The sequence below is a fragment of the Carcharodon carcharias genome, chromosome 16 (assembly GCF_017639515.1).
Source record: "Carcharodon carcharias isolate sCarCar2 chromosome 16, sCarCar2.pri, whole genome shotgun sequence".
NCBI classification, from domain to species: Eukaryota; Metazoa; Chordata; class Chondrichthyes; order Lamniformes; family Lamnidae; genus Carcharodon; species Carcharodon carcharias.
The window spans coordinates 3,983,359-4,009,472 of record NC_054482.1 but is presented as its reverse complement, the minus strand read 5'-3'; the positions used below and the strand labels follow the sequence as shown (position 1 = coordinate 4,009,472).

Below are 26,114 nucleotides of genomic sequence, written 5' to 3'. Positions count from 1 at the left end.
GGAAGTAGAAAGGGAAAAATAGAAGACAGTCATAGCATATGCAAGTATCAAATAGGATCAGAATGGAGAATAGTGTTAAAGCAGAATTATAGGCACTCTATCTGAATGCACGTAGCATTTACCAAAATGTTGTGGCAAATGGGTATGTTTTAGCTGCTGTTATGGAGACGTGGCTACAGGGTGACCAAGATCGGGAACTGAATATCTAAGGATATTTTGCATTTAGGAGGAACAGGCTAAAATGAAAAGGAGGTGGGATAGCACTCTTATTAAGGGACGAGATCAGTACATTGGTAAGAGAGGATCTTGGATCGAAGGATCATGATGTAGAATTGATTTGAGTGGAGATAAGAAACAACAAGGAGCAGCAAACATTGCTGGGAGCTGTTTACAGGCCACCAAACTGTAGTGCTAATGTTAGGCATAGTATAATCAGGAAACTAGAGATGCACGTGATGTGGGTAACACAGTAATAATGGGCAACTTCAATTTACACAGACTGGATTAACCAAGTCAGTGCTTATGTTCTGGGGGAGGAATTCCTGGAGTGTGTACGAGACAGGTTTCTGGAGCAGTACATTGAGGAACCAGCTAGGGATCGGGCTATTTTGGATTTAGTGTTGGGTAATGAGAAAGGGCTAATTTAATAAAACAAAAATAAAAATAGCTGGAAAAGCTCAGGTCTGACAGCATCTGCGGAGAGGCATGGAGTGTCTATCCAATTTTGCCACTTTATTGACTGTTCATTTATAGCCCCCACATATTTGAATGCTTCGGTCAGGTTTGAGAACAGGTACAATTGGAGCTGCTCACTCTGAAAATTCTACTGGTTGTATCACTCCCAGCTTTTCTAATCTGTCCAGTTCGGCATCTACCTTATCCCACATTGCATAAGGGACTGGTCTTGCCTTCATGAATCTTGGTGTTTCCTCTGGATCTGCATGAATTTTTTGCTTGTAGCCCCTCAAGTTCTTGAAAACTGAGGAGTATTTTTGTAGTAGTTCTGAAAGTCCATTAGTTCTTAGTTGGAAGATTTCAGTCAATTCCAATTTAATTTCTTTCAGCCAGTTTTGTCTGAGGAAACTAGTTCCCTCGCCTGTTACTACCATTGAGGGTAATCTCACTGTTTGACCTTTATAGTTTACTGTGACTTATAATCTTGACCTGTATGTCTTCTCCTATATAAGTTTTGAATTTTTCATTAGTTTCTTCTAGATTCAGCTTACGTTCTCCATGTTCAGGTATTTAAATGTATGCTGACCAATCACTGTAGTGGCTGCACCAGTGTCCACCTCCAAGGTTTCTCATTCACTTCCATGGTTATATAGGCTCCACTCTGCCTACCTTTTAAATTTATATAGCAAATAGATATCAGCATCTATTACTTCAGGCATTTCAACATTGGTTTTTCTTGTTGGGTTTTTGCTTTTGTCTGAAAGTCTGCCTGATTCTATCTTTACAATGTCTCATGAGGTGTCCATATCGATGGCAGAAGAAACATACAATCTTTTTAAACTATGGTTCATTACAAGGCTCTCTGCTTCCACCTCTGACACTATTATGCCATGTTTTTGCTGCTAAGTTATCCCCTTTAATTTGTCTGCTAGCGATTGGCTGATTCCCGCTTCTGAGTAAAGCCTTGCACTTTTTTGTGCTCTTTTTGGCTGAGGCTCCCTGCCCAACGTGGAGGACGGGCCCATATTGCCCTTCTTGAATGGCTTCTGAGCCTGACACTGTACCTTCCATTGCTAGAGCGATTTCCAATGCCTTCTGAAAATCTAAGTTTGTTTAGACAGTAATCTTTTCTGAATTGCATTTTCGTTTATACCGCGTACCAAACAATCTCTAAGCATATCATTGATAGATGTACCAAACTCGCAGTATTCAGTTAATTGTTTCTGATGTGCCACAGAACAAGCGGCTGTCTCCTCTGCAGCTCTATTTCTTGAGTTAAATTTAAACCATCCTCGCCAACGGCCTGGGCTGGTCATGATTCTTTACGAGGTTCACTAAGTCATCAAAACTTTGAGTCTGGGGTGCTGGGCCATATTAGTCCGTATGTCTTACACTCACACGTGGACAGAAAGATCATTCTCCTCCCCTGCAATGACTACCATGCGAGGTTCGGCCCTTCTGATTTCCCTGGCTTTTTTCTTGCTTTTTACCTCGTTTTTTCCGTGATCTTTCGTGCATTTACTCTTGTGTTGGATCCAGTGACCTATGGTTTGTCGGGTCTAAAGGATCGGGTTGCATGCTTGTTTTGGGGTGACCGAGTTGGTACAGAGACAGAGAACATCAGGAGATGGTTGTCAAAATAAACACATGCTGTTTATTTATCAGCTAAACTCTGCAGCTACATTTGTGTGCTCACAACATAAAATCTAACTTCACTCATCAGCGACTAACTCAAGACTCTCTCACAATAGCCCGCGCTACGCTGCTATTGGATATTAAGATCATGTGACCTTACCTTTAAGACAAGTATTGTAATGTATATTACATTTCAGGTTATGACAACTTACCATAGAGTGAGTGCAGTTCACCAGATTAATCCCTGGGATGGCAGGATTGTTGCATGGGAAGACTGGCTTTGTATTCCCTAGAGTTTCGAAGAATGAGAGGTGACCTCATTGAAACTTACAAAATTCTTACAGGGCATGACAGGGTGGATGAAGATAAAATGTTTCCGCATGTTGGTGAATCTAAGACCAGGGGACATAATCTCAAGATAAGGGGTAGGCCATTTAAGACTCTGAGTGAAGAAATTCCTCCTCATCTAAGTGTGGTGGGTCTTTGGAATTCTCTACCCCAGAGGGTTGTGGAAGCTCAACCATTGAACATGTTCAAAACAGAAATCGATAGATTTCTGGAGTCTAATGACATTGAGGGATATGGAGATAACATGGGAAAGTGGTGTTGAGGTAGATGATCAGCCATGATCTAATTCACCAAGGCTCCTTAGACAGCATCTTCCAAACTCATGACCACTACCATCTAGAAGGACAAGGGCAGCAGATAAATGGGAACATCACCACCTGGAAGTTCCCCTCCAAGTCACTCACCAACCTGACTTGGAAATATATCGTCGTTCCTTCACTGTCGCTGGTCAAAATCCTGGTACTCCCTCCCTAACAGCACTGTGGGTGTACCTACACCACATGGACTACAGCAGTTCAAGAAGGCTGCTCACCACCACCTTCTCGAAGGCAACTAGGGATGGGTAATCAATGTTGGCCCTGCCAGTGTAGCCCATATCCCATGAATGAATAAAAATAAAATTGAATGCTGGAGCAGGCTCAATGGGCTGAATGGCCTACTCCAGTTCCTATGTTCCTAGAGTATTTTTGTGTTCACATGTTTAACATTACAGGTAGGACAATAAATTTGTGGAGAGCATACAGTGTAGAAACACCAGAATAATGTTACAGATTGGAAATAGCAATTACAAGGAAAGATTTGAGATATTGGGACTGTTTTCTGCTGGAATAGGGAAGGTTCAGAGGAGATTTAGTCGAGATTTTGCCTTTTTAAAATTCAGAAATTCTTGATAGGCTAAACGGGGAAAAGCTAAACCCTTTGGCAGAGCAGTCAGTGAGGAAGGGGGACCATCGATTTGAAATTATCACTAGGCGAGTGAAGAGAGAGGACAGGAATAGCTTCTTTATGCACAGGAATGTTTGGAACATGGAATGATTTTCTGCAGGGAGTGGTTGAAAGTAGAGATCATTGCACCCTTTAAGGCAGTGCATCCCAAACTATTTTCCAATGTGACCTCATTTTAATTTTTGAAAATTAAATTAATGTAACCCCAGGCAACAACAAAAACAAAATAGCAATAAAGCAGCACAGTAACATTCAGTATATAATTAGTAAAGGTCATGTATTACATATCAACATATAATACATCATCTAAACATTAAAATCTAAGTTTTTTTAAAGTACCTTTATAAAAATGTTAATATTCTACATACCAGTGTAGATTTGAGCAAAGCTCTCCATATTCCCTGATAACAGAAGACTCAGTGAAGCCCTTCTACCCCAATACCCCCACATCAAGGTCCCCCCCCCCAATCCTGTGGTGTTTCATAGAATTGATCCAATAAGTCCTGGGCTACTCTCAGTGCTTCTGGAGTGGCTTGTCTCCCCTCCATTGCTCAGAGGAGAGGGAGCTTGCAACCCCACACCGCCGCCCCCCCCCCCCGGCCCTTCAATGTGACCTCATTGCAGGTCGTGACCCACAGTTTGGGAACCCTTGCTTTAAAGGAAGAGTAGATTTGAATTTGAAGCCGAGGAATAAACAGGAATTCAAACATTTATCCACCCTAGAAAATTGATTCACCCTTCTCAAGAATCAACCTTAAAAACATTTCTGAAGGATTTGAGAATTTTTTGCTGCAATTCATGAGTAGTTCATGCAAATTTACTGAAATCAGGAAAACCAGTGTCCTTATTTGAGGTGTATATATATTATGCACATTGCAATTAACATTTTTTTAAAATATCTAATTAATTCACAAACATTTGGGGGAAAAATTGTTGCATGCATAACCTCTATTTTTCAGAAAGGGCAAATCTTGAGTTCAGGGATCACTGTCTCCGTTTGCATATTGTGATATGGCTGAGTATGACAGTGGTTTTTGCTGCATACCTTCAGTAAATAGTTAATATACTGGAAGACTGCAAGTTTTTGCTGTCGTAACCAGTCAAGTTCTTTTGTATTTTACGCGTTTGACATTGGCATGAGGTGTATGAGGGCCAAATACTTTTATTTACAGAGTCCCTCTTGAGCCTTAGAAAAGTCACATGAAAATCTACAAAGATGTGTGTAGGAACGATTTGCTGTGTTGCATCAGTCGGCTTTTAGTTAGAATGGAAAACAACAGTAGGAATTTGCAGAAAATGACTCATTGAAACTAGAGAAGATTTTGATTTTTTCCAAAAAGTCTGAGAGTGCTGATATAGTTCACTCTACATACCCCACCCCAACTCATAAATGTAATGACACGTTTATTCAACCGTGTAGCTCACTGGATGCAACACATTGGTACATCTGTTGCAATGTCAGTGTTACATAATTAAATAAAGGAATACACACAAATAGTCAGGGCTTAAAGAAAGGAAGAAAAAAATATCCTTTTTTAAAAAAAAAATTAAATATCCACTATTGTATCAGTGGTGAGGAAAGAGACTACAAATGTGCATCCTTCTCTTGCTAGCAATGCTGTCAGACCTCCGATGTCCCAAAATATTGACATCGACAAGGCAAATGATGTTACCGGTTTTGGTTAAGGAGCTAGCAGTATCACTGAAAAGTTGGCACTGCTGTACTAATTCAATGTATACTCTGGAACGAACGACCAAACATTCTGCAACACCCAAAATGATTATTCAATACTTGCTTAAAATCTCCGATTTTGCTCGTTTTAACCAGAGAGCCCGCTGTGTTAATTTCTGTCATTTCCTTTCAGGTTACAGTGGCCTTGATAAGTTTCTTTGAAACAATGTTGCTGGCTTATCTCAGCTATAAGGTAAGCTTTTTCCATTTGAAATGGTTGCTCAGCAACCCATAGCTTGCATGAACTCTCCACATTCAGGGAGTCTGTCAGATTGATTTTACTAGCCGGTCATGATACCAAATTCTGGAAAATTTGCATAAAATGAATGGCCATAAGGGAATGCCTTTTCCAGTTCTGCTGTTAAACTACTAGAAGCACTTAACTGTTCCATTTTACCATTCCAGATGGGCAAGATTTGCAAATAGCTCTGGCTGATTAGTGGATTAAAATTTTAAACAATACAAAAATCATTCTACAGCACTGTGCAAAATGGATGTTAATTCTTGTCCTGATGAATAATTATTAACCACATGTAAGGGCATGTTTTCCATTATTTTGTAACAGCAAGCATCCCAGAAATGAACATATGAAGTGATGGGAAACAAGAAGATAAACCGAAATTGTCAGCTTTGTTCTTTTCTGGACAAATATAAAGGAAATGAAATCATAATTTAAGTGGATTAAGGCCCTGTTAAGCCTTTGTTGCTAAACCTTATTAAGATGCAGCTGTTTTCTGCTAGGGGCAATTAAAACAACCAGGTAGGAATTAATTCACTTGCAGAGCTGGAGTTCACATAATTTTGGATCAGTTATGCTGTTGGCAAGTTCCCAATGTCTACACTGACAGAAAAGAGCTGACTGGGGACATAGGTTTAGAGAGAGATTTACTACAATGGTTCCAGAGATAAGGGATTAATTATGTGGACAGACTGGAGAAGCTGGGATTGTTCCCTTTAGAGCAGAGAAGGTTAAGAGGAGATCTGGCCAGATCTGTGGAGAGAGAGAGAGAGAGTTAAGCAGGGAAAGGGGTAAGGGGAGGGTGTGGCATGGAACTGTGAATAGAGTGGAAGACAGGAGAGTTTAAATGACAATTTTAATTTAGTATTCTGTGTTCACTGACCACAATGTGGCCTCCTTCACATGAGGGAGACCAAGCAGAGGTTGGGTTATTGCTTTGCTAAATATTGTTTGGCCTGTAAGAGTGACCCTGAACTCCTGGTTGCCTGTCATTTTGATTCTCTGCCCATTATCCCTCTTGACATCGGACTCCTATACTGTTCCAATGAAGCTCATTGTAAGGAACAGCGCCTTATCTTATGATTAAGTATTTTACAATCATCCGTGCTCAACACTGAGTTCAATAATTTCAAATCATAATCTCGGCCTCCATTTGTTTTGTGTTGTTTTTGTTTTTTGATGGCAGCTTTGGTAGTGATTCTGTGTTTCCATTTACACTTCTAGACCCATTTTTTGTTTCTTTACTTGTCCCACTACCATCTCCTCTGCCTTGCAGCATCACCGCTTTTTTGTCCTTTTAACCTCACTTGTCTTCCACCCTATCATGGACCTTGCATTTTTTTCCCCCTGCTCCCCATACCCACAACCTCCAGCCTCCATCCCCTCCCCCACCCCAACTACCTCTCCCTGCCTCCATACTTCAAACCTGTTGCATCTCTAACATTTTCCAGTTCTGAACTCAATGGAGTATATGGAGTAAGGGGGGCAGGAAGGAAAGCTACTTTGGCGCTGAGTCAAAAACCTTGAATCCTCTCCCTAATAGCTCTGTGGGGGTACCTACAGCAGTGCTGCAGGAGACTGTGACTTTTCAGGCAGATGGTCATAGACATCTGTGCCCTCACTGCTGAGCACCTTGTATCACACAACATTGGTTGCCAAGCCCTGCCAGTTACCATCAAAGTCCTTGTGTGGCCTTAAATCACTTCACTTCTGGCTCCTTCCAAGGATCAGCTGTGGGCCTTGCTGCATCTCATAAAATGGCTGGATCCACCACATCTTGCGGGTTACTGATGCGCGCGCGCACCCCCCCACCCCTCCCCCCGCCAAGAGCTGGACAGTACATTCAATTCCTTACAGATGTGACCCCTCAGGCGCAGAGGGCAGTGGGTTTCTCGGTCATCGCCAGATTTCCCCAGATGCCAGGTATCATCAGTTGCACCCATGTGGCCATCAAGGCACCCAGTGAGTGGTCAGTGAGATCCATCAACAGGGAGAACTTCCACTCTCTCTAAGTTCAGCTGATCTGCAACCACAACAAGAGCTTCCTCCATGTGTATGTTTGCTTTCCCGGCAGCTACCATGACTCCTCCATCACAGCAGTCCGGGCTACCACAGATTTTAGCTCCACCGCACCCCCCCCCCCCCCCGCAATGCGTGGATCCTACAGGAAAAGAGAGATCTCTTGAAGATATGGTTATTCACCCCTCCTATGAGAGGCTGAGACAGAGGCACTACAACTAAACCCATTGAGTTTCTGAACATGCATTTCCAGTACCTGGAACAGTCAGGTGGCACCTTTATGATACACTTCTGCAAGGCTCTCCGTCATTGTTGGTCTGCTGTATTCTTCATGACATGGTCCCCACCAAGAGGTGCGACCCCTGAGGATGGTGAGGCCATGGAAGCGCACAGCTCATGGGAGTAAGAGAGGGAGGAGGATGTTGAAGAGGAGGTGGAGCAGGATGCCCCGGCTGCACCGGGAGTTGATGGCATGGCCTGGAGCTTGAAGATCTCGTAGGTTACCGTGAATGTCAGGGCTCTCCAGATTCAGGAACGTTTCAGCTGAGCCCCTCTGAGCATGGTGAAGAGCATAGTCTGGAACCCATTCTGAGCTGGCTGTTCTGACACTCCCATTGAAGGTGTAGCCTGGAACATGTAAACTCTTACAGCCAAGGAAGGAAGCACATCTGCCCAGAAATTTCACCATCATTTTGAGGAACCCTTGATCAGCTTCACCACCAAGTACCTCTCTTCTTGTCTCATCGTCAATAAAAGGAATGTCAGACATGTGACTTCAAGTGTCGTTATTTACACCATGCACAGAAAGGATAACAGCGCACAATTACAGCAGGTGACCCGCGCAGTGCTCCAATACGATGCAGTGGCCTCTTGTGCTCAGCCAGTTCTTTGCAGTGCCCTACCTGTGGTCTCATAGGAAGTGGACGCAGTCTGCTCGCTTGTCTTGGTTTGTGGCTGGGGTGGACATGCTGATCATCCTCATCTTTTAGGTGCTCATGGGGGGCATCCCCAGAGGCTGCTTGCACCTGAATTGTTGCAGGAACAGCCTCCTTCACTTCACCCTGCTGAAAGATTCCCCTTCAGTCAGAGGAGCGAAGGAGGCCAAGGGTGATGCTGAAGTCCCATGAGGGGTGGCACCCTCATCCTCCTCCTTGATGTCCTCAGTCCTTGGCTGGCTCTGCAGATGGCTGGAGGGGAGCACCAATTGGGGTACAGCTGGCATCCCCTCCAAACATCTCTGTGCAATCAGTGCTGCTAATTGGTCCAGACCACATGGTGTGGTATACATCCTGTGCAAATCAGTGTGCCTGCATGCCAAGTTGTTGCCGTATGTGGCTCTCCATGTAGTTAGTCACTCACTCGATGGAGAAGCCCTGACATTCACGGTAACCTATGAGATCTTCGCGCTCCATACCATGCCGTCAACTCCCAGTGCAGCCGGGGCATCCTGCTCCATCTCCTCTTCAACATCCTCCTCCCTCTCTTACTCCCATGAGCTGTGCGCTTCCATGGCCTCACCATCCTCAGGGGTCACACCTCTTGGCGGGGACCATGTCATGAAGAACACAGCAGACCAACAATGACGGAGAGCCTCAAAAGGCCTGAACCAAGGTGGCACATATGAGCTGAATGGACTCCTCTATTCTCAAACCATGACCCCACACTGCCTTAGGGAACTCTGACATGTGGGAGTGCATCTGCTGCTACTGGCCTAGGTAGAGCCACCTTTCCAGTGACCCCTAAGGCCCTGCATCTGTGCGCAGCTGAGCAGGGCTGTGTCTGTCTTCCATCCTCCAAGGGGCTCTGTCCACAACTATCTTAGCCTCTGGCACCTACTCCTCCATTAGGGCTATGCTCCTCACACAGTGCCACCCTATCTAAACACATGCGAGAACCCATCAAGGTGACTGTCTCCCGACCAGCAGACAGTGCGTTTGTTAGCTGTAATGGTGCTTCAGTGGAGCTTTTCTGGTTGTCTTGGTCCCACGATGATGAGGGAGAAGGTCTCCTAGGGTTGACGTCAGCAACTGAGGGAGATTCAAGAACTGATCGTGAGAGTGAACTTTGGAGAACAGAAGTTTCTGAAGTGCTGAAGCTTCCCATTGCATCTCCATTGTTCGGCATGCTGTTGGACGGGGTGGACTGCAATGACCTTAATGACCACGTAACCCTCTATAATCACCATCTCTGCTATGAATGCCCATTTTTTGTCTTGCCAATTTTCTCATGGTCTGCAATCCTGTCTGTTCACATTGCTCCCTCCTCTGGTGTGATAATGTGAAGGTAGGGGACATCTCCAACTGTTTGCAGGCCTGCTGAGAACTTCCCTCATGTTCTGACTTTATTTCCGATTTCCATCATCTGCCATATTTTGACTTTGTAAGGCTATGAGGAGATTTAATGGAGGTGTTTAATTCATTAAGTATTTAACTAAAGGAAATAAAGAGAAACTATTGCCAGGCAGGAAGGATTGATAACAGAAGGGCGTAGCTTTAAAGAAATTGGTGAAAGACCCAGAGACAATATGAGAAAAATATGTTTTTATGCAACAAGTGGTTGGTGTTTTGAAATGTTTTGCCTGAGACGGTGGGTGGAAACAGGATTCATTAGTTGTTTTAAAAAGGAAATTAGATGAATACCTGAAGAAAAGAATTCCTGGGCTATGGGGAAAGAGCTGGAGAGTGAGACGAACTAGATTGCTTTTTGAAAGAGCTGACACAGACTTGATGGAACGAATGGCCTCCTTTTTTACTCTAACATTCCAAGATAGATTGCTCCAAAGATTACAAATGTATCCCAATAACTACTGCTGGGATCTTACTGACTGGCAATTCAACCAGTTGAGCTGCAGTTTGTACACGAGCACTTAAAACAAATGAGCAGTAAAATGATTAATAGACTAACGCACTGCTCAGCTAGATGCTCCCTCTTCCTCATGGGTAGCTGAAATGTTATTTCGCTTAAGCAAACAGCTGTAAGCATAGAGAAGTGCAAGTCTGCACAAAGCAATCAATTGAAATGTAATTTTTAATGCAAATTATACAATTATATAAGGCAAAGTCAATTAGTTTTTTAGAATCTTGAATTGTAGTTTAAAGTTAAGTTGCCATTTCTAAACTTGAAGGTTGATTAGACATCAAAGATGGGATTGGAGGATTTTTGGGATTCTGGTTGGGGGCTTGAGGGTGGGGGATGGGGTGTGGGAGGGGAGGAGAGGAGCGATTGTAACTGCCAGGTTTCCAGTGGGAACTATAGGCAAAATTTAACTTTCAGCTCACTCTCAGCAGTATGAAACCACCCACTTTAATTGCTGTGTTTCATTAACATGTTGCTACTGCTCACCTGGAATAGACAGAAAGTGGTTCCCGATCTCTGGAAAAAGAAGAGAGCAATAGTTGTGAACGACCCTGCTGAGTTTGGGGAACCTGCCTTAGATGTGTCCATTAAAATCAGAAACAATGGGAACTGGGTGTTTAAGTTGAGGCATTTAACTGCGCATTTGTTTAGTTTCTGCTGGGTGTGTAGGGTCAGAATTGATTCTAATGCTTTTAGATTTTGAAGTTTTTCAAATCTTCAAATGACTGAGTGAAATGGGGCTGACAGATTTACCGATTTGCCTATTCTTCCCCCCCCCCCCACCCCCCATGGTTTCCCACTTCAACGCTTCATTGATGTCCTTGACCATTGCTTAGCTAGTTAAGTGGTTGCTGAGTCACTTGAGAGACACAGAAAAGAGCATAAAAACAAAAAAACTGCAGATGCTGGAAATCCAAAACAAAAACAGAATTAGCTGGAAAAACTAAGCAGGTCTGGCAGCATCGGCGGAGAAGAAAAGAGTTGACGTTTCGAGTCCTCATGACCCTTCGACAGAACTTGAGTTCGAGTCCAAGAAAGAGTTGAAATATAAGCTGGTTTAAGGTGTGTGTTTGGGGGGGGGGGGGGGGGGGCGGAGAGAGAGAGAGAAGTGGAGGGGGTTGGTGTGGTTGTAGTGACAAACAAGCAGTGATAGAAGCAGATCATCAAAAGATGTCACCAACAATAGAACAAAAGAACACATAGGTGTTAAAGTTGGTGAGATTATCTAAACGAATGCACTAATTAAGAATGGATGGTAGGGCACTCAAGGTATAGCTCTAGTGGGGGTGGGGAGAGCATAAAAGATTTTAAAATATTTAAAAATAATGGAAATAGGTGGGAAAAGGAAAATCTATATAATTTATTGGAAAAAAACAAAAGGAAGGGGGAAGCAGAAAGGGGGTGGGGATGGGGGAGGGAGCTCAAGACCTAAAGTTGTTGAATTCAATATTCAGTCCGGATGGCTGTAAAGTGCCTAGTTGGAAGATGAGGTGTTGTTCCTCCAGTTTACATTGGGCTTCACTGGAACAATGCAGCAAGCCAAGGACAGACATGTGGGCAAGAGAACAGGGTGGAGTGTTAAAATGGCAAGCGACAGGGAGGTTTGGGTCATTCTTGCGGACAGACCGCAGGTGTTCTGCAAAGCGGTTGCCCAGTTTACGTTTGGTCTCTCCAATGTAGAGGAGACCACATTGGGAGCAACGAATGCAGTAGACTAAGTTGGGGGAAATGCAAGTGAAATGCTGCTTCACTTGAAAGGAGTGTTTGGGCCCTTGGACAGTGAGGAGAGAGGAAGTGAAGGGGCAGGTGTTGCATCTTTTGCGTGGGCATGGGGTGGTGCCATAGGAGGGGGTTGAGGAGTAGGGGGTGATGGAGGAGTGGACCAGGGTGTCCCGGAGGGAGCGATCCCTACGGAATGCCGATAGGGGAGGTGAAGGGAAGATGTGTTTGGTGGTGGCATCACGCTGGAGTTGGAGGAAATGGCGGAGGATGATCCTTTGAATGCGGAGGCTGGTGGGGTGATAAGTGAGGACAAGGGGGACCCTATCATGTTTCTGGGAGGGAGGAGAAGGCGTGAGGGCGGATGTGCGGGAGATGGGCTGGACACGGTTGAGGGCCCTGTCAACGATCGTGGGTGGAAAACCTCGGTTAAGGAAGAAGGAGGACATGTCAGAGGAACTGTTTTTGAAGGTAGCATCATCAGAACAGATGCGACGGAGGCAAAGGAACTGAGAGAATGGGATGGAGTCCTTACAGGAAGCGGGGTGTGAGGAGCTGTAGTCGAGGTAGCTGTGGGAGTCGGTGGGTTTGTAATGGATATTGGTGGACAGTCTATCACCAGAGATTGAGACAGAGAGGTCAAGGAAGGGAAGGGAAGTGTCAGAGATGGACCATGTGAAAATGATGGAGGGGTGGAGATTGGAAGCAAAATTAATAAATTTTTCCAGGTCCCGATGAGAGTATGAAGCAGTACCGAAGTAATCATCGATGTACCGGAGAAAGAGTTTTGGAAGGGGGCCGGAGTAGGACTGGAACAAGGAATGTTCCACATACCCCATAAAGAGACAGGCATAGCTGGGGCCATGCGGGTACCCATAGCCACACCTTTTATTTGGAGGAAGTGAGAGGAGTTGAAGGAGAAATTGTTCAGCGTGAGAACAAGTTCAGCCAGACGGAGGATAGTAGTGGTGGATGGGGATTGTTCGGGCCTCTGCTCGAGGAAGAATCTAAGGGCTCTCAGACCATCCTGGTGGGGGATGGAGGTGTAGAGGGATTGGACGTCCATGGTGAAGAGGAAGCGGTTGGGGCCAGGGAACTGGAAATTGTTGATGTGACGTAAGGTGTCAGAGGAATCACGGATGTAGGTGGGAAGGGACTGGACAAGGAGAGAGAAGGGAGTCAAGATAACGAGAAATGAGTTCTGTGGGGCAGGAGCAAGCTGAGACGATCGGTCTACCGGGGCAGTTCTGTTTGTGGATTTTGGGTAGGAGATAGAAGCGGACCGTCCGAGGTTGGGCGACTATCAGGTTGGAAGCTGTGGGAGGGAGATCCCCAGAGGAGATGAGCTCAGTGACAGTCCTGGAAACAATGGCTTGATGATCAGTGGTGGGGTCATGGTCCAGGGAGAGGTAGGAGGAAGTGTCTGCGAGTTGACGCTCAGCCTCCGCGAGGTAGAGGTCAGTGCACCAGACAACAACAGCACCACCCTTGTCAGCGGGTTTGATGACATTGTCAGGGTTGGACCTGAGAGAATGGAGTGCAGTAAGTTAAGAGAGAGAGAGATTAGAATGGGTAATAGGAGCAGAGAAATTGAGACGACTAATGTCGCGCCGACAGTTCTCAGTGAAAAGATCAAGAGAAGGTAAGAATCCAGAGGGAGGGGTCCAGGTGGAGGGAGAATATTGGAGGTGGGTGAAAGGATCCGTTGAACTGGGAGAGGACTCCTGCCCAAAGAAGTGAGCCCGGAGACGAAGACAGCGGAAGAAGAGTTCAGCATCATGCCGAGCCCGAAATTCATTGAGGTGTGGGCGTTAGGGTATGAAACTAAGTCCTTTGCTGAGCACTGAACGTTCAGCATCGGAAAGGGGAAGGTCAGGGGGTATAGTGAATACACGGCTGGGGCTGGGATTGGAAGATGGGGTGGGGACGGAGGGACAGGCAGGGGTGGAGGGTCCTAGATGGGTGTTGGTGTCGATGAGTTGTTGGAGCTTGCGTTCCTTAGCACTTGAGAGAAAGAGAAAAAGTTTCTTGTTGAGGGGTCGGATGAGCCGAAGAATAAAATGAAACTGGGGGCACGCGCAGCTTTGAAAAAGGGTACGGCGGTGCTGCTGGAGGGAGAGGTCGAGTGTGTTCATATGGCGGCGCATGGCACTGAGTGTGGATTTCAGAATGTGACGGGAACAGCAGTCTGAGAAACGTTTTATGTCCCGGAGATACCTGTAATCCTGGGTGGGTTCGAAACATGAGGGGTGGAATTTCAGTTGAAATCCACGTGGGTTAAGTCAGAGACGGAGACAGTCACTGAGAAAGGAGATATGGCTGTGAAAGCGGATTTTAGTAAACGCCTTGTCAAACACCAGGAGAGAAATGGAAAGCAATGAAGGTGAAAAAAGAGCATTGTTGCAGGCAAACTTTAATTGCCAATTTTTCTGCTTTAAGGCTAACAAAGTTACATGGAACAGCCTCACTCAAAAAAAAAATGCAAATAATTGGTGATTTATGACGCCGAATAAAAGAAATAGCAGATTTAAAGCCCTGTTCCAAAAAGCAAAAGAATCCCTCATGGCACTACGCACTTGTGCTCCTTTTGCATTATCGTTTAATAAATTTCACAGCTGATAATGTGTCTGCAAACCATAGAAAGATTACCTTCATAACACATTCATTTTGCAGGGTACAATCTCAATTTTCAAAAACGATGATTTGCAATTGCAACTCTTGTGCATGCAAATTGCAAAAACAAAAGAATTATTTTCAGTTTGGGAGCAGCATAATGGGAACTTAACTATGCATGTTGAGTTAATTCATGTAAATTGTATTTAAAACATGGGGCTGATAAAAGATCATCTCATCTGTGTCTCAAACATCAACTTTGGTTTCTGAAAACAGTTCATTTGCAGAGGTACAAAATTGTCAATCAAGGGTTTTTAGAGTAAACTCTCTTTTCCCTGGTTATCCGCTGAGAGGGTGAGCAGTGAATTGTTCCCAAAAGTGAAATCAACAGCCAAAAATTACAAGGAATTATTCAAAATTGACTATATCTATACTAAAGATGCTAAGAATTAAAGGTCAGTAGGACGATTAGACCATGCAATATGTCTTGATGTACAGCCAGTACATCAAAGTCTAAATGTATGGCATATCATTAAAATCAAAATTGGGTAAGTTGAGATTGTGTGAAATCACTTCAGCTTTATCTTTGTATTGGCTGTGTACAAAATTCCTACAGGCATGAAGCAGTGTTTCAGATTGCCAAGTCTCCCTGGGAGCCTTTGAACTCCATGAGTGGAATTTTCCCAGATTCACACTCAGTGTGGTAGCGGGCAGGCAAAACGATGTTTTACCCACCGGCCGTGATGGTGGGTTTTCACGCCATATCATCCCAAATCCGCCTCATTATTTATGCACTCCTGGGAAACACACTCATTCGCTTATCCACTATCACCCAGCTGCTGCATCAGGCCGGGTGCCATGTTTAAAGTCCAGCTGCAAGCACATACCTCAGTGCTTCCAACTCACCATTGCTGCCCGGAAGACATGGCCCTGAAACTGAAGAAGGCTGCAGCCCCCAGGTTCAGTGACCCACATCTCAAGCGACTTTTGGATGCCGTGGAGGCCCGCCGGAATGTCCTCTATCCCCGCTCTGGCTGCAAGATGGGCAGCAACAGCACTAACCTGGTTTGGGAGGCGGTGGCAGTGGTGGTCAGTGCCAATGTCCTGCAAAAGAAGACAGCCACCCAGTGCCGCAAGAGGATAAATGATCTCCTCCGTTCAGCCAGGGTAATCTCAGCCACTCATCTCATCACTCAACTGTCACATCCTCAAAACAATCACACATCCACAGGGCCCACGCTCACTGCCGGTTCACGATTAACTGTCTCACACTCATCATCATTATCCCCATCTCATCCGTGGGACCACTCAACACCCACACAGGCCAGGCATACTTATCATCTGGCCCGGCAGGCGTCCTGCTTACACTTTCTCCATGTCTATCCATGCAGGACAAACTGGCGCACAGCAAGAGGGAGAGGTCCCATACCGGGGGTGGAATGCTCAAAATCAAGGTTCTCAGGGATTTTGAAAACTCAGCCATCCAGCTGGCCGGTGTTGACCAGGACCGGTCCTGTGCTGACGGTGAGGTGGGTGCTGCTCTACTAAGTAAGGATCCAGCAGTGCAACATCCATCACACAACCATGCTGTGAGTGATGTGTCCTGTTTCACAGGCCACTGCCATGCACTAATTATCTCCCCTTGCTTTCGCAGACACATCTGCCAAACAGCCGACAGAGTCCATGACCCAGGGCCTCCAATCAAGCCCCAAAGAAACCTCTTAAGAGGAATCTGGAGGCACCTCCCTGAAGTCCCATCACAGTGCTCTCACACACCCTCCACCAGCACAGAGACACACACCTTGGTGGGATCTAGCTTTAGATTAGCTTCGGGATCACAATCTGGTGAACACATTGCACTGTCTGATCCACAGCAGGCAGGGGCAGGGGCTTCCCAGGTGTCCAGCACCTGGAGGGCTGCTGGAGGCCAGAAATTTGCTGAGTCCGAGTCAGATGACGAGCCTCTGGACTCGGTCATGTCACAGTTGCTGGAGCTGCAAAGGCAAGCTCGGGAACATCAGTAAGGGATGTTCACTGCACTCCTTAGGTTGCAAGGTAGGATGGAGGAGTCTACCCTCCTTTAGTCTGAGATGATAAGCGGCAGCACTGCAATGCACTGAGGTCAACACTGGTAGGATGGCAGCCACCATGGAAAACCTGGTCCAAGATTTTGCTCCTGCACTGCTGGGTGGGCTCAACTCCATTGCTGATGCCATAGTTGGTCTCCAACATTGTGTATGTGAGAGGGGTGCTGGGCAGCTCGATCGCACTCCAGTTATCCCTGCTCCTCAAGGACTCAGCCTGGGGCCCCTGGGCACCCATAGACAGGGGAATCCCCAAGTGCACACCTGGGCACGTCCATCCAGTGAGTGTGCCCAGCCCATCCGACTCCCCTCTTCCTGTGACCTCAGCAGTTCCAGCTCCACAGACCCAGGAGGGTGCCACTGTCACACAGCAGGACCCTGAAAGCAGGCTGGGGTCCTCCAAGTCTCAGCCCTCCAAAGGACGCCATCCAAAGTCATCACAGACAGGGCGAAGCAGTTAGCAGGCTGCCTGCGCCTTTGTTGTGGATGTCTGGGGAGCACCAAGATGTTGCGGCAGGGTTAGGACAGTTAAGGAGAATTAACTCTTTTGGCATCAACCAAATAAACTAAATTAACAAAATGAGGGATAAAATAAACACAGCCCCTCCTCAGATAAGGAGAATTAGTTGCACAGCCTGGGCACAGGTGTAAATCGCTTGTACATAATGTTCATTATTGTCAATAAATTCACTGCCTGTGGCTCCTTGTTCTGATGAGCAGTGTTCATGTCACTCAGATGTGAAACCTTTCTGCACAAGATAATGGCAGGTGTCTCAGTCCAGGGCCTCTTCCCTGTGCTCTGTGCAGCCTTCAAACCAAAGTGAAGGTCTGGTCTCACTCCCTGGTGACATTACTGATGTCTGAACCTCGACGGTGCTGGTCATTGCTGCCAGACTGTAATAGGCAGGCATCACGGAGTTCCGTCATTCTCTCTGTGAGCTCTCAGCCCCTTTTAAGGAGGGGCTGCTCCCATCTCTTCAGCATCTGTGGCCACTGATGCTGGGCTCCAGCTCCTTAGGGCTCAGGTGTTGAAGATAGCGAAAGCATCAGATGCTTCTAAAGTTTCATGGCTGTGTCTCTGTGATATGATCCTGATCATGGAGTGCAAGTGAGCTGCCTTCTGCCAGACAGGAGCCAAATATTCTCAGAGGCTGTATGAAGATTTATGGAGTGTCCTCAATGGATGTTGCCATCATCCTCCTGCAGTCGAATGACTATCAGGACCTTGACCGCCTCTCCATGACAGGAGCATTCTCACAGAGGGTATTGTCACTGCCATAAGCCTGGCTGGAGTCAAACTTTCACAAATGCAATGTGAGGAACTATGAGGTCACTGCATGTTGTCATCATCTTCCACTAAACTAGCAGCTATGTGGGCCTCCCAAGTGCATCTGCCTCATCTAGCCAGTGTGAGGGCCTCATCCCTGTCATCGTTGCCTCCAAGGACTTCCTCAGCCTTATCCACGTCGGCGTCATGCTCATTGGAGGAGGTGTGCAGCTCCTCCATCTCCTCAGCAAGCTTGTCTTCCCGTTGGAGCATTAGGTTGTAAAGGGCGCAGCAGAGGATGCATGACACCATCTGCGGACTGCACTGCAGGGCTCCACCAGACCGGTCCAGGCACCAGAACCTCAGCTTCAGAATCCCGATGGTCTGCTCCACCAAGTTGCGAGCTGTTGCATGAGCCTCATTATTGTGTCGCTCTGCTGCAGTCTGGGGCCAGCGCACGGGTGTCATCAGCCATGGCCTCTGCAGGTAGCCCTTGTCCCTGAGGAGCCAACACTGCAGCCTCTGTGGACCCTGGAAGATGTCAGGGATCTGTGACCGACTTGAGAATGTAGGAATCGTAGACACTCCCTGGAAATGCAGATGCGTTTCTGGTGGTCGCCCACCAGATGTACATTCAGCGAATGGAAGCCCTTGTGGCTGATAAATTTCACTGTGTGTTGCAATGGAGATCTGAACACCACATGAATACTGTCAATTGCACCCTACACCTGTGGGGAAACCCAAGATCTGGGTGAATCCAATCACTCATGCATCCTGGCTGTCCTGTGCCCTCGTGAAGATTGCATCCGTGGCCTCATGGATGTATTTGTGGGTTCTGCAGAGCTCCCCCCACCTCTACGCCGGTACAGACTGCAAATTCATGAGCACTTTAGTGGACTACAGAGCAGTTGGACTGCACATGTTGTACAATCTCCTCACTAGAGCTGATCATGGATCAGCCATTGCTGGAGGCGCTCACAGCCTCTTGCAATGTCAGCATCCTGGTTTGGACCAGTCTGCTCCAGGGTTTGAGAGATCCCGCAGGTCTCCACTTGTGGAGCCCTGAAAGGAGCCACTGACATAGAAATTGAGCGCCGTGGTCACTTCCACAACCACTGGCATTGGGTGCCCTCCATGTCCCCCTGGCGCCAAATCCTGCAGTAAATGACAGATGTGAGTGAGCAGTGCCCTAGACATTCACAGTCTTCGGCGACACAAGTTCTCAGTCATCTGTAGGAATAAAAATTGACATATATAGGCCCTGGTTGTCGCTAGGCGCCAGCCTGCGATGGCTCTGTGGCTCTTGGGTGGTATGAGCCACCCCTTCTTCCTGAGGTTGCTTTCCCTTCCTCTGTGTAGCCAGGAGCCTCAGTCACTCTCTCCTCTGTCGTCTTTGTGCTCTGTCAGCCATCAGGCATACAGCCAGTTCACCAGGCTTCATGACCCTGATATAATCCTCCTGCAGGATGAAAGAGAGAGAGAGAGAGAGACGTGGTTAACTAAGAACCTGCCCTGGCGAAGTTTAACAGCCCCTTTATGCTTTCCTGGAGAGTGTTGGCCACCACTTGGATGGTCAGAGATTAGTGTGCTGCATGATTGCCCTGTTGGCTTGAACCATGGACACTGGTCCAAACCAGGATGCTGACGTTGCAAGAAGCTGTGAGTGCCTCCAGCAATGACTGATCCATGGTCAGGTACAACGCATGCAGTCCAATAAAGTGCTCATGAATTTGCAGTCTGTACCGGGGTGGGAGGGAGCTCTTCAGAACTTAGTGGCACTTTGATGCCTCTGCTTTGCTTAAGCGGACAGATAAGCTAGGAGCCCACATATCAAGGTGGCTGCACCTGAACTCTCTCAGCTGCAGAGGGATGGTCACTTTCTACAGGTTTCCTGAATGTGTGGCCACTTCCCTCGCCCACTCGACGCCCCCCCCCCCCCACGCCATTTGTTCCTTTTTTATTGTTAGTATATAATTGCTTATGTCAATTGAAGTGGCATTTAGATACTAAATTCTATATGTGTGGAGAACTTAATCATCTTCAGCGTGATAAGTGGTAGTAATGCCAGTCTGGACAGCTATAAGCCAGACATATAGATGTGTGCCACTCCCTATGGCCTGCAGTAGCTGAAGGAGATTTCCACATGGTTCGAGCCAACAGGGCAATCATGCAGCACACTAATCTCTGACCATCCAAGTGATGGCCAGCACTCTCCAGGAAAGCAAAAAGGGGCTGTTAATTTGCCTTTGAAATTACTGAATCAATGTAATATGTTGCCACGATATGGCCTACAACTTGCAAGGGTTGTAATCAAAATAGAATTTTAACTGATATACAGAATTAAGTATTCCACAAGTGGTCACGGAGAGTCACAAGATATTTGGCAACTTTTCTATTTAAATGGTCATTTGGTGTTGGGTAGTGCCCTGTAACATCAATTTACAAGCTAACCTCAATGTGATTGGTTCGCAGCCTGGTAGAAACTGGTTTTATCTTTTCCTGCTACTGAAAGTGGGTTACACTGGATTACAAGCAGCAAGATCACGGACTCCTTGTTCTCAGTGCCACAGGAAGGCAAACTATGCATGGCATGCAGTATTTTAAAAATCTAGCTGCACCACGGGCAGAATTAGCACTCTCTGTCTCCTGGTATTGTCCAATTTTGTGAAGTTTTCTTGCTGGGCTTTGGAATATTTTAATAAGTGGAAATGTCAGTAATTTTGCAACAGATGAAACTACTGTTAGATCTGATTCAATCTGCCACCACAGTCTGCTGTGGTCAATACAGAGTCTTATTTTTTATCTTGCTAGGGAAAGGAAAGAGTATTTTTTCCACTTGGATTGGAAATATGTTTTAAAAATAGAAGTTGTAAATATATCATTAATGAACTGTCTTGTTTTAGAGGTCAACCCTCTGCAGCATTACTATATAAAGTAGTAATGTAATTGTGCTGTCATACGTTTATCAAATTCATTAATATAGAGAGGTTGCAATAAAGTTTTATTGGAAGAGAGAGGAATTGTACAGACATAATAGGAAAAGATACAATGAAAAATTAAAGCCAAATTTAATTTTGACATGTCATACAATTATCTTATTCCTCTGTATGGGAGCAAATCCAATAAATAGGGCCCAGCTCTGAATTCAGTTACTCAATTATACATTATTTGCAGATAGGGATATCAAAGTAAAATTGTATTCTGTCACAATCACTTTGACAGTGAACAGCTATTACCATGGGTTAAGTTTCAATATAAGACACAACATGTATTGCAGAATCAATCAATTGTAGTTCCACCACTGGAATCCCTCTCTCCCCTTTTGGAGAATGATATGCTTTTTCAAATTGTCATTCTGATACATTCTGTCTCATTTTTGCACAATCAAAATGTTAGTGGCCTCACTGAAACCAGATGACATAAACTTTGTTTCATTGGTTTCAGTTCAGAAGAAAATATGATTACAACTATCCATTTGCAGAATGTAGACTGTGGAGCTTTTCTTACAGCCCTGCACTCTGCAGCTGGTGCTGTTCAGAGGCTCCGCACATCCATGCAAGAAACAGCTGACCTCGCATAATAATGCAAGGTCAGCAAATTTATATAAATTCATGGTGTTCCTGCTGCTTATTACATGTTGTGCTGGGACCACAGTGAAGTGTTAAAGCATGAATCATCATCATTATCCATGTGAGTGCAGGAGGGAGCTGTGAAGAACCAGAGCGTGAGGAGAAGAAAGTGTCAGGGATCACAGGAGACATAATCTGTTGGGCAGCGGTTGGCCACAAGGCCTCTTTCAGTTGCTGTGAACAAAAATTTGGAACTTGCAATACTTGCCTACAAATGTTCTTTGTTTGCACAACTTGAAGCAAGTTGAGATTGTGCCATGCAGCCTGTACAATTCTGAGAACCCATGGACAAGTCCATGCATTTGTGCAATGCTGCTAATTCTCCGCAGGAGCTGTAGTAGACATGAAGTGTACATCTACTCCAGGGCCTCCTACAGCAGAGGTTCTTAGCCGAGCCTTAGTTTTTCTCAGGAATGGTTAGACTGGTGCCACAGTGATCTTGACCGTGTCCTCTACATTAATTAACCTGGGAAATCGGATTGAAACAGTCATGATACAATGGTTCAACCTTTTGATTCATCCACAAAATTCTCAACCACGTACTGCACCCATGCTGAGGGATTGCCCAGACATAAATCAATAGTCGCAGTTGGTGTAGTGGTGTTGTCTCAGGGTGTTATAGTATGTCTGTAAACTCCTGGTCACCCCTTTCAAAAGGCTATGGAAGAGTTACTCATTGTTCAAACTCAGGTAGCAACTTTTGAAAAATGGCACACTTACACTTTCAGAGCCATTATCTGGCTCAGCTGAAGGAGTGATTGAGTGACCTCTGTCCTTTGTGGCAACAATTAAAACCCCATAACAATCCACCTCGCTTCATCCTCCTACTTGGGAGATCCCTTAGAAGGAACAAAACATAAGGAAGTAGAGGACACATCCTGTACACTTTGACTGAAAGGAAGCACTGGGGCTAAATACACCTGCACCACACACTAATTTATAATATAAATTGTATTGGGTGATATTGACAGTTCTTCCATTTTCATTTTTTGTCTTGTTCAGATTGTTGAGGTTATATACATAGATATTAATATATAGTTGGGCCCAATGGAAGGGAATATTTCTTTGGAATGAGACTGAGCTCATTTCAGGGTGGACTGTTATGTGTTGGTAGGGGAAGGCTACTTTGAAATGCCTGTCTTGTTAGATCTATCTGGGCTGCTGACACCCCTGCAGTCATTATTCAGCAGACAATCCAGCAGTCATCCACTAAGAGACAGAGTTTGGGCTTGGACCTCATGTAGCCTTGTTCAATTAGTGATAGCCTGCATTTGTAACATATCATAGGATTCCTGTTGGGATAATTTAATCCAGCTGATGGCTGATTCAGGCCAGTAGTTGTAAAGGACCTGAGTAAAATGGTGGTGGATGGTTAAAGCCAGGCAAATTGCTAAGTGCCAAGTTTCGTTTTTAGTGTGTTTTGTGACTGTTGAAGCAGACAGCTTTAATGTTGTTTTCAGGAATGTTCCAAATTATTTCAAAAAATTCTCTTAATGACCTTCAAGAACAAAACTTTGGAGAAACAAAGTTGCTCGTGGATAACTAGCAATACCGACAACTGGCATTCATTGACCACTTCCAAAGTAGAAAAAAAGGTACCAAGGTGCTTCACAGAGGTGCAAAGAAGAAAACCCCAATATCTCCTGTGGAACATGATCGAAGACAACAGGCTTCCCTAGCAGTGCCTGATCTAACATGGCATTTGAACCATTAATCGCCATCTCTCAGTTCCCAATTCCATCTTGGGAAACCCATCCTTCAAATTAAATTTTAAGCTGTGGATGAGTTTCCTGCACATCCTGGCAGAATCTTGTCCTTCCAGCCACCCCCCCCCCCCCCCACCCCCACACACACAGTGATTTTGGTGGTAGGGGCTATTTAATCAGGTGGGAGGGTGGCGAGTAGGGACCCTGCCACCTTTGTGCCTCCAACCCTATTAAGTCAGTGGTGAGAAGGCCTGTGGATGGCCGTCCCAGCCTGCTGTCAAATGAGGCCCTTAAGTGATTAATTAATTTGAAGAGTTCAAAATTATGAATGGTGTGAATGGTTTGGATAGAAAAAAAATAGAGGGAAACTGCTTCCAGTGTCAGAAGAGTCTGTAACCAAAGATCATAGATTTAAGATACTCACAAAAGAATCAAATGTGAAAATAGGAAACATCTTTTTACACAGTGAGATTTTATGATCTGGAATTCACTGCCTGAGAAGATGGTATAAGCAGATTCAGTAGGGAACTTTCATAAGGGAATTGGGTAAATGCTTGAAGGGAAAAAGAACTTACAAGGTTATTGGGAAAGAGTAGGAGAGTAGGACTAATTGGATAGCCACACCATAGAACCAGCACAGCCACAATGGGCTGAATGTTTTCCATCTGAGCTGTATCATTCAATCTGCTAAACACATTTAGGCATTGAGGCCTCTGTGTCCAAATTAATGGACATCAGTGGATCGCAATACCTCTATACTGAATCAAAGAATTGAACAATTGAATAGCTATTTTGAATATTTTAATTGTTTTTATATTGTGCAATTTTTTTGATTCGTTTTGTACTGAAGTCATTGATGTCACTGACCTTTTTACCTGTGGTTATACCTTTCTCAAAGGGGAACATTTGGGAACAAATTCTACGAATACCCTTCATCCTGGAGATGATCAACACTGTGCCCTTTATCATCACAGTAAGTCTGTCCGCTCTATCAAATATTCAGTGGGGAATCTGGTTGGCAGTAATTATTAAGATAACATTTTTCCAACACAAGCAGCATATTCAAAGGACATCTTTTCACCAGGGCTGCATTCTTAAAAAAAAAACAAATGGCTATTTTAGCAAAGTCAGTTTTTTTGTTTTTATAAAAAGCACAGGAAGAATAAACCCATGCTGCTCACACCTACAAGTTGTTTGAAGGTCACATCTGCCGATTGAAGAATTTTCTGTAGTATTTTTGCTAAGACTTTCAATTAGACCCTGTGGTGCATGCCTTTTATAATGTGTTCCAGTCGTAATTGAAAAATTAAGAATGTTCATTTCAAGCGAAGATAGATAGATTTCAAATATTCATAAGCTCATGCTAAGACAGCTTGTGTAACTCTGATTCACCGTAGGTGACGGGGTTCATTTTATTTACCACGATAAATTAATGTACTCTGTGTTTGCTAAGCAGAGTTCAAAATCATTTTCAGCAGGATGACACCATTGATGAATTTAATTAAAACAAGATAGCATCAAACTGCTTAAATGTGACAACAAAATAATTCTGCAGCTTTCTGCTCCCTGTCATTTTTTTTTTAAGCTCGGTTAAGAAGGTACACCAAAGGTTTAAAAAAAAAATGTGGACAACGGGCTGGATTTTACATCCAGGGGCAAAAGAACAGATGTTGAAGCTGTTTCTGGTCTTGAATCCACCTCTGGGGTGGGCTGGGTGGTGAGGTGGAACGGGATGTGTGGTTAAGATTAGCCGCTGACTGGGATTTTCACACGGGCAACCCCTTAGTTGGCTATGCACTCTGGTTCTCTGTAAAATTTAAGGGCAGTGAATGGGCTTTTGAAGCTGGAGGTCCCAGCAGAGGCTTTCCAGCCTGAGAAGAACAGCAGGCGATACTGGAAGGTAGGCAGCAGAGGGCGGTTCAGCAAGGAGGTGCCCTCACTCCAACTTTTTACATCTTTTAATAAGTGCAGCCAGGCCTGCACTGTGGTGAGGGGCAGGTGTCCCATCCGTACCCCCACCCCCACCCCTGCCCCACCCCCACCCCCACCCCCACCCCCAGCCCCAACCCCACCCCTGCCCCAACCCCACCTACCCCCACCCCCAGCCCCACCCCCATCCCTACCCCCACCCCCAGCCCCACCCCCACCCCCACCCCTCCCCCACCCCCACCCCCGCCCCACCCCCCCCCCACCCTCACCCCACCCCCACCCCTCCCCCACCCCCACCCCCACCGCATCCCCAACCCTCCCCCACCCCAACCCTCCCCCACCCCCACCCCCACCCCCACCCCCACCCCCACACCCACCCCCACCCCCGCCCCACCCCACCCCCAGCCCCACCCCACCCCCAGCCCCCACCCCCGCCCCCACCTCACCCCCAGCCCCACCCCACCCCCAGCCCCCACCCCCCCCCACCCCTGCCCCAACCCCACCCCCACCCCCACCCAACCCCCATCCTTACCCCCACCCCCAGCCCCACCCCCACCCCCACCCCACCCCCACCCCCGCCCCACCCCCAACCCTTCCCCACCCCCACCCCCGCCCCACCCCCACCCCCACCCTCACCCCACCCCCACCCCTCCCCCACCCCCACCCCCACCGCATCCCCAACCCTCCCCCACCCCAACCCTCCCCCACCCCCACCCCCA

General features: G+C 46.0%; 1 protein-coding gene across 3 annotated transcripts in view; it reads left to right on the top strand.

The window, feature by feature from the left end:
* Positions 1-26,114, top strand: part of kcnt2 (potassium channel, subfamily T, member 2) — a 789,028-nt gene that overhangs the window by 288,075 nt on the left and 474,839 nt on the right. For all 3 annotated transcript variants that reach the window (XM_041208210.1, XM_041208209.1, XM_041208208.1), the window contains exons 5-6: positions 5,469-5,528; positions 24,365-24,439. In XM_041208210.1, the coding sequence (XP_041064144.1) occupies positions 5,469-5,528; positions 24,365-24,439 (135 nt within the window). The remainder of the gene's footprint in view (positions 1-5,468; positions 5,529-24,364; positions 24,440-26,114) is intronic.